Raw genomic sequence first — 12,109 nt, 5'->3', positions numbered from 1 at the left:
CATTTTAATGCATTGAATAGTTCGTAGTACCACCGTACCACCAAGGAAGGAGTTCTTTCCTTTCTCCGTGGTTTGTACTAAGTCAGCAGCAAATGATGACGTCATAGATGACGTTATTGGCAACGTTTTGGTATATAGAGCCGGCACACGCGGTCGACGCATGAACATACAGCGCTGCTGTTCCATCCTGCTTACAGTGCTTACTTGTCCACTTCTATCCTTCGTGCCTTTCGCTCAGCGCAACTAAATTAGAATCCCCGTATTGACAATGGACAAACTTGCTCTATCTGCAGCTAGTTGCTGCAGCGAATCTTGCAGTGATGCATAAATAGGCGCGTAGCAGACGCCAGCCGCTTTCACCACTTTCACCTCGGAGATGTGTTTAGCACAGCAGCGCCTCTGGCGGTGGTTCGATCCCATGTAATCGCGCGCCGCGTCACCAGGCACCACTCTTTGTTGGCACACCATCTCTGAGCTTATCACGTGGGGTCTGTGTCATCGAACCCGGTGCACCGTGCCACCGTGCCTGTCGGGTCGTGGAATACGACATGAGCTCTAGCACGAGCACGCAACAACAGCAGCTCGTGAACAAACTCGAAGATTTCGAATTCCCATACTGCGATGATGTCGCCAAGTACGAGAAAATCGCCAAAATCGGCCAGGGAACGTTCGGGTAAGCCTCCTTTGTCTGTTCTTGGCTCATTGATCGAACCGCATCTTGGAAGCCTGAACACTCCTCACAGCCCGTTGCGTGTGATACGACGAACAAGTTCGGAAGTTATCACCCCCATTTCGTTATGTTTTTCAATTAGGTCTTAGGCGCATGCCTGCATTTATTCTTTGCTTCGTACGAGTGCGTCCTCTGATTTGTCTGCATGCACTTCGCAGCGAGGTCTTCAAAGCCGGACACAAGCAAACGAAGAAGCTGGTTGCCCTCAAGAAGGTGCTCATGGAAAACGAAAAAGAAGGCGTGAGTGTCTGCATAGTTTTTCCTTCGCTTCTCTATCAGAAAAAAGCACGAAGTCGAAAACTTTGTTCTGTTTAACCAATAGAACGTGTTATTGCTTCCAAAGCGGCATCTCGTCTTCTACGTACGCCCAATCAAGAGGTGTGCCCCAAGGGGCAGTCCTTTCTCCGGTACTATTTAATATCCTCATGAGTTCTATTCCACGACATGAGGATGCGCACACATATGTATATGCTGATGATTTTTCATCGGCAGATGATATTCACTAGCTATTCCAAATATCGCAATCATATTTATCGGCCGTAGAAAGTTGGCATGATGATATACATCTGTGTTTAAACGTCAGCAAATGCTCTGTAATAACATTGTATGTTCCTCCCTCACTGCAAATGAGGACTCGTATGTTCTGAGTGCTTTCAAATCATTAGTCCATCCGCATATAAATTTGATCAAGTTGGTTCGGATTCCAGGACATAAAGGCCTATTTATGAATGAAATAGCAGATGCGCTAGCAAAGACATCTTTGAATGGCCCGGTTATCCAGGTATTGCCGGCGTCCACATTCATTATAGGTGCTAGATTAAGGAGGAAAATGATGTTAGATGAATTTTCTGCACAGTCAATAACGATTGCATTAGAATTAACGACCACATTAGAATCATTATCGGAATAGTAAAATATGTAACACTAGCAATTGAAGTTGCAATCACTAGACTACTATGTCAGGCTCCGTATTTAAATTTTTATTTACACAGAGCTGGTCTGGCAGCTTCCCCTAGTTGTTCTTTTTGCAGAGTACACGAGACAACAGAGCATTGTCTCATTCACTGTAACAGATACTCTACCTTGCACAAACTTACTTTAGGTGCTCTCTTCAGACTCCTTAGACTAGATTGAAGTGCACCAAGTGTACTTTCTTTTGGGGCTTTGTCCCTCGGGTACAGTGATGGGAAGATTGCCGATGCCCTGCAGGAGTTTCTTAAAGGTTCAAAGAGATCTAGGTGATAAAATCAATCCTTACTCCTGTTTTTCTACTTTTCATAATTGCTTAAATTTTTTAAATTCACATTCTCCACTTCATTGCTCATATTCTATTCCATTATTCTATTCTTAACATTTTTTGTTTCATTTTTACTTCTTTCGTCTTAGACAAAATTTAAGCTTTAATTTAACATTGTTTTTTAAAAACTATCCGGTTCTTGGCCAATCTCTCAGCGTCGGTGTGTGCCAGAGTTTCAAGGATCTCCGCTATCCTTTGCTTGATTAGAGTGAGCACGTGTCACTGCGCAACGACGTGCACAGCCTTGGAACTGTTCATTGGGGTGTTCCGCTACGTGCTTTTAATTAAAACACCGCTGTTGCCATTTTTCTGGCCCAGTTTCCTATTACGGCACTGCGCGAGATTAAGATCCTGCAGCTCCTGAAGCACGAGAACGTGGTCAACCTGATCGAGATATGTCGCACCAAGGGTAAGCACTTTTGGGCACCTCTCAAAAGGCATTCGGCGACGCGAAACAAGTGGCCGCGTGCACTTCTTTCGTGTCGCCTTATAGTGAAGGTACAGTGCTGTTATGTGGTGCAGTTTCATGCTTCCTCAAGCAGGTTCAACGTTTAGTAAGCCAAGTGAAGGAATCTGCCAGTATATCACAGATAAACGAGTGTCATGTTCAACATAAGAACAAATATGTGCCATGCAAGGTAGGCATGGTTTATCAGGTCATGTTAACGTGAGGAACATCTTATACCGCTGAAAGTGGAAGATGCATCAACATGAGGCTAAGGGAACATGAGCAATAATTTTCCAACACCCCGGGCTTACGTTTGCCAATACACTGCCGAGAGAATGGTTGCAAAGCCAGTCTTTAATGATGCGACAGTTGTCTTTAGGGAAAGGAGATTCATAGGCCCCAATATAGAGAAAGGGAGATGCGTGTATTAGCTACCCCTCGATTAGTCTGTCTGACAAGGAGTTCACGTATCTGCGCTCCATGGGCTACAGTTGACTACACATACACAGCCTTGAGTGATTGAAATCTTAAATTGTTTTTTTTTTTTTTCGTTGTTATTCTATGACAGTGACACATCATCTTTGCTGAGAATGAAGGAAAGAAGATGATTCTTAAGGGCTCGTTTTCTTTGTTAGACACAATATTAATAGAACTAACAGACAATAACGCCAAGGAAAGTATAGGGGGTGTTATGTGTAGTATTTAGAATATAAATGTGAAGAAAGTAAAGTGGACGAAAAGATAACCTGCCGCCGGCAGGGACCGAACCTGCGACCTTCGAATAACGCGTCCGATGCTCTACCACTGAGCTACGGCGGCGGTCATCCTCCCGTCCACTTTATGGGGTATATATGTGCATTTAAACCTTGGAGTGTTAGTCAGCGCCAATCGCAGCCATGGCGGCGAGCGTGGAACACTCCTTTTCTGCCTTTATGGCGTCACGTAGCACGTGATCTTTTTTACGAGCTGGCAGCCGACCAATAATCCCTCGCATACTACCTGAAGGCATCAAGTCTGCCAGAACGAGATTCGGTCCCTGCCGGCGGCGGGTTATCTTTTCGTCCACTTTACTTTCTTCACATTTATATTCTAAATACTACACATAACACCCCCTATACTTTCCTTGGCGTTATTGTCTGTTAGTTCTATTAATATTGTGTCTAACAAAGAAAACGAGCCCTTAAGAATCATCTTCTTTCCTTCATTCATAGCAAGGGTCTCGTTCTGGCAGACTTGATGCCTTCAGGTAGTATGCGAGGGATTATTGGTCGGCTGCCAGCTCGTAAAAAAGATCACGTGCTACGTGACGCCATAAAGGCAGAAAAGGAGTGTTCCACACTCGCCGCCATGGCTGCAATTGGCGCTGACTAACACTCCAAGGTTTAAATGCACATATATACCCCATAAAGTGGACGGGAGGATGACCGCCGCCGTAGCTCAGTGGTAGAGCATCGGACGCGTTATTCGAAGGTCGCAGGTTCGGTCCCTGCCGGCGGCAGGTTATCTTTTCGTCTACTTTACTTTCTTCACATTTATATTCTAAATACTACACATAACACTCCCTATACTTTCCTTGGCGTTATTGTCTGTTAGTTCTATTAATATCATCTTTGCTGAGTACTATTTAAGGTTGATACACATTTTCAGTAAATCAATTGTGAGTCTGCGCTCGTCTGTCTCTTCATTCTTTCTTGGTGTCCTGTTCAGCTGCGCAGTTAGAAGATAACAGCCATCACTGCACCATTAGTATGAGTGAGCAGGCTATGTCAGGAAATATGTTTACTGTGCACAGGTTTCTTGCTACCAAGTGTGAGTCGTCTATTGAGTGTCATTACATATTTTATGTTGTGGAGGTTATTGCACCTGCAGTGTTTTTTGTTTTTTTCCTATCATGCACAGCAACACCTTTCAACCGGTGCAAGGCCACATTCTATCTGGTTTTTGACTTCTGCGAGCACGATTTGGCAGGCCTGCTCAGCAATATCAATGTCAAGTTTTCACTGGGTGAGATCAAGAAGGTTATGCAGCAGCTTCTCAATGGCCTCTACTTCATTCACAGCAATAAGGTGAGTACGTGGAAGTGTGTTTGCAGTTCATTGGGTGGACATTTCTTGCTGCTTTGACAGTGAAAGGTGTTCATAGTGAGACAGTACCTCATCTTGTGCACTGTGGGGCTGTGCATGTGGGCTGTGTGATGCATTTTGAACTTGATATCCTGGAGGCATGCGAGATGCCATGTTTTTGCAGTTACTGTGCTTGTGAACACATTGGCTCTTTTGTAAGTGTGCCTCTGCACATTGATCACCAGGAATGAATGGTTTCAGTTGCCAGTTTCAACACGTTGACTGTGTTTCTATGGCACCTGATGCTGCCCTGGATTTGGCTTAAAAATCTGTTTAGATTTCATTTTCCCGTAAAGCTCAGATTTTTTGTTTTTCACAAAGTAATGTGTGTGTGTTGTGGTGAAAAAAAAAAAAAAAGCAGGGCTGTCACCCTTTGCTGCATTCTAGAAAAAAGCTAGTTTTGTTTAGTTAGTTTTAAGTTAGTTATGCCGCACTAACTTAAAAGTAGGGGTGTGCGAATAGTGAAATTTCATCTCGAATCGAATAGTGCCGAATAGTGGCCGAAAATATTGAATATCGAATAGTATCGAAGCGTGCACCGCCAGTTACGGCAAGAAAAAAAATCAAGGAAGCTACGGCGTGGTGACAGTTTGCGCACTTGTTCGGGAGTTTTTTTTTTTTTTTCCACCTTTTATGGGCGTGCAACCACGTTGATAGAAGAGCCGCCATTGTTGTCAGCAGCGCCACTTTTAACCTCCTAATGGGTAACAGAGGGTGGTACGGTAGATAGCTTTTTTTTTTTCCTATGGCCGTGTAATACGGCTCAGCTGACAATGGTCACGTTATTGTGCTCCATCGACATGGGTGCTCTGGGCCCGAAAATCTTCGGGCGCCCGTTCACAGCAGCGTTTTGATTGCGCACCAAAACGATGGGAGTTTCTGCTAGAACGGAGTTTCTGAACGAGTGGTCAGTGCAGCAGTGGCGAATGCGCAGCGTCCAACAAATTTTCGCATCTGAAACGAATCATCAAGGGTTTCGCGGGCCAAGTCGGGATGTTTTATGGCCCTTGCGGCATATGCTACCGAACTATGCAAGAAATCCGGAAGCGAAGTTGAGAAGGGCTTGCCACTTTTCTTGTCTTTCTTTTTTTTTTTTTACGTGCTGAAATAACATAATCTCCTCTAAAGTAAACATGCACTCATTTTCGAACCAGGAAATCGGTGAAAGTTTTAACGAAAGGCCTATTGTAACGACCGTAGCGTTAGTTCTGGCCACCCCACCCTCACCAACAGGTGCGTAGCCAGGGGGGGTTGGGGGGTTCAACCCCCCCCCCCCCGCAATTTTTCAGTTTTGCTTGCGTATATACAACCACATCAACGCATGCACAACATACATAAGTATGGTTGAACCCCCCCCCCCCCCCCGAAAAAAATTTCTGGCTACGCCCCTGCCTACCAAGTTGCACCATTGGCCTTTGTGGCATACTCGTCCTGTCGAATTATTCGAAAGTTCGAATACTAGCTATTCGAAAGTCGAATCGAATTATTCGAAAGTCGAATCGAATTATTCGATTAGGTAGTATTCGGTTCGAATTCGAAACTCGAGTATTCGGAGTATTCGCACACCCCTACTTAAAAGTTTTTGTGTATTTAAAGACTCAAGTCCAGGATCAAATTCTGCCATTGGCTTTGCTATCTGACAGTGCTCTGTGGTGATGATTACCCAACAAAAGATTCTTTGGTGTTGAATCTGGGTTCTTTAGTCTTCCAAAGTGCATTTCAGACGGTCTGTTGATAATACAACTTGTGAGATAGGCATTTTTAGCCGGTTCCTGGCACCATGGCAAAGGCACTTGTGGTGGTTGTGCAGTGTGAATGCAAGACTACGTTTCCTGTGCAGATCCTGCACCGTGACATGAAGGCAGCCAACATCCTCATCACCAAGGCTGGTGTGCTGAAGCTGGCTGACTTTGGGCTGGCTAGGGCCTTCTCCCTGAGTAAAACGGGGCAGCCCAATCGTTACACCAACCGGGTTGTCACGCTGTGGTACCGTCCCCCTGAGCTGCTGCTGGGCGAGCGCAACTACGGTCCTCCCGTAGACATGTGGGGTGCGGGCTGCATCATGGCTGAGATGTGGACCCGCTCGCCCATCATGCAGGGCAACACGGAGCAGCACCAGATCAGCCTCATCAGTCAGCTGTGCGGCTCACTCACACCCGACGTCTGGCCTGGTGTGGAGAAGCTTGAGCTGTACGCCAAGCTCAACCTTCCCAAGGGACAGAAGCGTAAGGTCAAGGAACGGCTCAAGGCATGTTATGGCTACCTAATCATTGCCATTCTTATTTGGTGCTTTCATGTTCAGCCAAATTGGTGGAATGACAGTTTCCAAATTAGAAGAGAAATATGCAGGCAATCATGAGGGCTATGCTGGATCTGCTTGTTGGTTGTTGAATACCTATTCAGGGCTAATTCAGGATATTATTGCTACTCCTTGATAAGGCCTAAGGGGAGACGCTGGTCTTAAAAAAATGTTTCTTTAATAGTTGGGTGAACAGCATGAAATTTAATATTTATTCAGTTTTCAGTGCTCCCATTCTTGCGCCAAATGAGATATTCTGTGCCATCTTGATAAAAAAGCACAATCTTTTGCCTGGATGCGCCAAAACGTTGCCTCCGAGACGGCATGCACAGCCTGATCTTGGAGGTCATGGCCAAAATTTGCGACAGCATGAAACGTGTGGCAATAGTTGTCTGCAGACGTGCGTGACGTGTCTGATGAAGCGGCTTAATAAATTTTGCTCGACCCGCCACGGTGGTCTAGTGGTTATGGCGCTCGACTGCTGACCTGCAGGTTGCGGGATCGAATCCCGGCCACGGCGGCTGCATTTTCGTTGGAAGCGAAAATGCTTGAGGCCTGTGTGCTTAGATTTAGGTGCACATTAAAGAACCCCAGGTGATCGAAATTTCCGGAGTCCTCCACTATGGCGACTCTCATAATCATGTAGTGGTTTTGGGATGTTAAACCACAACAATTATTAATAAATTTTGCTTGTTGCCGTTGCCGAAATTTGCATGCTACTTGAGACGTTTTCTAACTGCATGGTCTGTATGCCTGTTTGCCATACTGTGCTGGCGGTCCGTCGTTCACAGCCATGGAGGAAAGAGAAACTTGACAGGGAGCGTGCCTAGCGCCCACAAGCCAATCGTCTCCGAGCTCTCTCCATGCGTACGACAATTGCACCATAGCTTTAATATAAAACATCTGGCGCCATCTAGTGGCTAAGTACAGGACGAAGGCACTGGCTGTTGCTCGCTTATTTTCTTAGCATTGTCGTGGCTGCGCTTTTCTTGCCTGAGCGTATTGCCTTGCCTGCGTCAATTGTTTTGTGCCACTTTCCTTGCATAGGACCATTCTTCCCGAGTGCGGACGACAGTTTACACCATTGCAGTGAAGATAAGCTTTCAGGCAGATACTCATGTGTTCCTTGCACGTACGTGTTTGTAGTGTATGCGTGGCATTCAGAGGCTCCTTTCGCCTTGTTAAAAAAGTTCTAAAGAGATTCTGTTTGGAAATGTAGTTTGTATTTTTTTTCTTGGAAAAAGTTGTTGCTGGGCTAGTTGGTGCATAAATTTGACGAAAAATTTAGATGCCTAACCACCACCAGAGGAAAGATGAAGCACAAGAAAAGAGCGTCACTCGCGACAGATTTTATTTGCAGGAGAGCAGCAAAAAATATATAAGCCGCACCACACATGCGCAAACAGCACTGCCTCACCTAATCACTACACATCAAACACGAGGGCATTGCAAAGCCATTTCTAATCCAGCAAGAAAGTACAAAATTCAAACACGGATGTGCACAAAACCACAGAAGCGTCGCTGATACACAATTCGGCTTTCTTTTTCATTCAAAAGGCTTCCATTATTCCCTGGGCCAGAGCGTCTGAGCTTGTCAAGAACGGAAACACTGGAAAACCTTGCCTCACACGAGCAGTAATTACAATGTGCAGGCAAATGTGCCGACAAATTATTTCGAATAGAAAGTATGTGCTCCCTAACTCTGACGTTCAGACACCGACCAGTTTGGCCGATGCAAATCCGACTACACACAGTGGGATTTCATACACCACGCCAACCGAGCAATCCACACAGGACCAAACGTGTTTCTTCCCACACGGGGAGGGCCTTGGTGGTTTAGCCACATTCTTGAGGTTGTGAGCTACCTCATGAACATAAGGTACAACCATAGGTCCTTGACCATGGGCTGTCTGCTTTTCCTTGTGCCCTTAACTTTTAAAAGAGGGTTTCGTAAACGGATATAACGACAGAGTTGGATAGGCAGCTGAACGCAGCCGCTTAACCTGATTCGTGAAACTATCCTGCGTGCTGTGAGTGCAAGATTTCACCAGTGCCCCCTCAAGGCACATGGTGGCAGTGGCCCTTTTAACGAGATTAGAATGAGCCGCATGAAAAGGTAAAAGCCCTTTGCACGAACGTGGGTGGTAAGCCCAGCACAGTGGTAGCGGCAATTCAAACCATCAGTAGCGGGCTACTGATGGTTTGAATTGCCGCTTTCCAGACATTCCGCGCTGTTCACGGACACGCTGTGCCATCTGTCGTGAAGAAGAACTAGTTTTCTTCTTTATGTACTGTTTTTTTTTTTTTTTTTTTTTTCTCGTGTGGTCTTCCTTTTTGAACGCACTTCGAAGTTGCACGATCGTCTAAGTAGAAAGTGAACATAGCCGCCGCCGGATGCGGTGCGTGCACATGCTTCGAAAGATTGCAAAAATTGGCATTCAGATGTGTTTGTGGCTAACTTTATCGATTTAACCAGCTGCAGAGAGTCTGAGGATGCTGCTTTTCGGTCGGACTTTGACTCTGAGAGCAACGACGATGCAAACCAGCCCGGAACATCGGTCAGCTTCGCTTTGTTTTGGGTCGTCTCAGTTCGCATTTCAGCACCAGCCTGCCAGGATGAAAACTAAAGAAACTAAGAAATGCATGTGCGGCTAGAAAACCAAGCAGAAAACAGGAGTTTACTGCAAGACCTGAGACATTGCGCTATGCTTTACATTGAGGAAGTGCCTTGCCGCATCGCATGCCCATTGTAGTGCTTACAGTAAAAATTTTGTCGGAGAAGTCCTGTTCAATGAAAAAGTGAGTTTTTTCAGAGATGGTGTCTATTGGATGGCAGCACATTTTGTATATCTCATAATTTCTGTAATTTTTTCTTCTTAGTAGATACATAGAAGTGTGTCTTTACAAACTCTGTTTAATTTTCTCCCACAATCTTAAATTTGGAAATTTATATTGCTCGCATAGCATGCATCTCGTTCATGAAAATTGTATGCGCAAAAAAGTTCATTCATTCTGCTTTTCGTTTATGTATTACATAATATATTTGGTGCAGTAGTTCCTTCAGCAAAAAAGATCTAGTGCAACCTTTGAAAAACACCCATTTTCCGCCATCTCTTGAGAAAGTGACGTTGATTATGGATTTTATAGCTTTGAAAGTTAATGGGGCCACCTGCACCTGTTGGCAGTGTGTAATGTGAAATCCTTGCAGGCGTATGTGAAGGACCCCTATGCACTGGACCTCCTGGACAAGCTGCTGCACCTGGACCCAAGCAAGCGGTGTGACAGTGACAGTGCACTGAACCACGACTTCTTCTGGACGGACCCAATGCCGTGTGACCTGGCCAAGATGCTGTCGCAGCACACTCAGTCCATGTTCGAGTACCTCGCACCCCCAAGACGTCGGGTAATGCAGCAGCAGCCTCCACAAGGCCCCCACCACCCACCCAAGGTGCCTTCAGCTTCCGATGGCCAGTATCACGACCGCGTCTTCTGACACGAGCCCAGCTGCTGTGCCTAGCCCTCTCCATGCATGGAAGCAGTATCGCTTTTCCAGGAGCTTCCCCGACTGACATTGCCTAGTGAGAAGCCATCTGTGCCTGTGCAGCTCCAGAGTAGGGACACCCTTGCTCCTCGAGCAGAGCATTCTTCTGTGACACCTGGAAATAGCAACCACTGCCGTCTGCATGCCTCCCCCCATTTTATGCAGATTTTAATGCTGCATGTGGCTCCATTTTGCGAGGGAGGTCATTCTGCTCACTGCATATGCAGAACTTAGTGTGATTCTACGTCAGCCATCTGATATGTGCAGTGACGGCTTCATTCCAAGATGGCCAGGTGCCATCTAATTGGGAGTGTTGTTGCTGCGCTTGGGCACTCTGGACGCAGAGGTGACAGCAGTGGGACACGTCTGTATAGTTATCTACACCTAGGTGCCAGTGTCTTGATACCCAGCTTTGTTTGCATGGACTCTTTTTCAAAGTTGCAGGAGGCAGCACTATAAGTGCGGGTCACTGTTAGTGCATGCTACGGTTAACTTGTTATTCTTTCTTTTACCATTGTTACTCACCTTATGCTTAGCATAGGTTTTTTTTTGTTGCCGCACATCAATCCCATTTTGATATATTTTTCCCCTCAACCCCAATCAGCAATGGCTTTTCATTGCATTGTGCAGATAGCCTGCAACAGCATCTCATTGCCACATAATGCAGGCTGTAGTTGTTTCTTTGTTGAAGCCTGAATGAAGCAATCGTCGAGTGAGTGAGTGTGTATCATGTGTGTGTGGTGTGTGAACATGCTGCTGCTCTTCATTTCATTGCCGTTAAAGGCTGCCCAATTGTGTAAAAAAAATTGAAAGTGAGCAGTGCCAGTTGTCAACATTTGTTGCTGAAAGAAATGCTGTTTTGTTAGGCAATTTTTGTTCTTGTCCATGCATGGCCTTTGTTTTGTATAAACGGAACTTAAAGGGACTGGGAAAATATGTTCCTTTAACGGGAGTTTTGTTTACAGAGATTCTACTGTATTGTACTATATTGTCATCTTTTAAAGTAGTATGAAAACAGGAATATATGTCGACCCCCCGACTTTGAACTCGCAGCTCTCGCTCGCATTCGCCTGCGCTAGCATCCCAACACATCTTCCACACACTTCACTCTGTGTGCTATTAGATTTCTGCGTGCCTTCGTGAATTCGTTCACTGTCAATGCTACAGTGAACTGTTGTCGACCACCGGGCATTTTCACCGAGATAGATTCACGAGACAACAACAAAAACGCAAAATGTTGACTTCAGTTGCCCATAGTGGCCAGACTTCTGAAGTTTTTCTGCCAATGACCGGTATAGAAGATGGGGGTCGACATTTTATTGCGGTTTCCAAAAAGGAAAAAGATCGTCCTATGTTCCGGCTTTTACAGTAAGCCATGCTTAGACGCATTTGTGTATCATGAAGTTTGTATCTGTGTGTGAATGTTCAGTGAGCAACGACTCTCGTCATTTGGCTGCAGAGCTGCTTGTTCACCTGTCATTTCTTTTTGCTTTCTTTTGAGCAGAAATATGTAAAACAGAATGTCATTAAAAAAAAATCACAGCATATCCACGGAGTGAATGATGATGAGTGGGCGAAGCTGCGGAGGTTCATCGGTAAACCGTGAATCTTCCGTGAATTCTGCCCAGTACATCATCACTGACGTGAGATCGGGCGCGTTTATACTAAAGG

General features: G+C 45.5%; 1 protein-coding gene across 1 annotated transcript; it reads left to right on the top strand.

Moving 5' to 3' along the window:
- Positions 1-496: 496 nt before the first annotated feature.
- Positions 497-11,396, top strand: LOC119391946 (cyclin-dependent kinase 9). Its single transcript, XM_037659593.2, has 6 exons — positions 497-673; positions 889-970; positions 2,346-2,436; positions 4,375-4,541; positions 6,439-6,846; positions 10,106-11,396. Exons 1-6 carry the CDS (start codon positions 549-551, stop codon positions 10,388-10,390), a joined length of 1,158 nt encoding a protein of 385 aa, XP_037515521.1. The 5' UTR covers positions 497-548; the 3' UTR covers positions 10,391-11,396.
- The last annotated feature ends 713 nt before the right edge of the window (positions 11,397-12,109 follow it).

The sequence above is a fragment of the Rhipicephalus sanguineus genome, chromosome 1, assembly GCF_013339695.2.
Source record: "Rhipicephalus sanguineus isolate Rsan-2018 chromosome 1, BIME_Rsan_1.4, whole genome shotgun sequence".
Classification (NCBI taxonomy): Eukaryota; Metazoa; Arthropoda; class Arachnida; order Ixodida; family Ixodidae; genus Rhipicephalus; species Rhipicephalus sanguineus.
Note: the sequence above shows the minus strand (reverse complement) of the source record. Positions and strands in the feature narration are given on the sequence as shown.

What these genes read in the sequence shown, in the direction of transcription:
- LOC119391946 (XM_037659593.2), top strand. Translation starts at nt 549, where the DNA reads ATGAGCTCTAGCACGAGCACGCAACAACAGCAGCTCGTGAACAAACTC. An exon ending in ATCGGCCAGGGAACGTTCGG is followed by an intron (nt 674 to 888) that starts GTAAGCCTCCTT and finishes TGCACTTCGCAG; the next exon opens with CGAGGTCTTCAAAGCCGGAC. An exon ending in TGGAAAACGAAAAAGAAGGC is followed by an intron (nt 971 to 2,345) that starts GTGAGTGTCTGC and finishes TTTCTGGCCCAG; the next exon opens with TTTCCTATTACGGCACTGCG.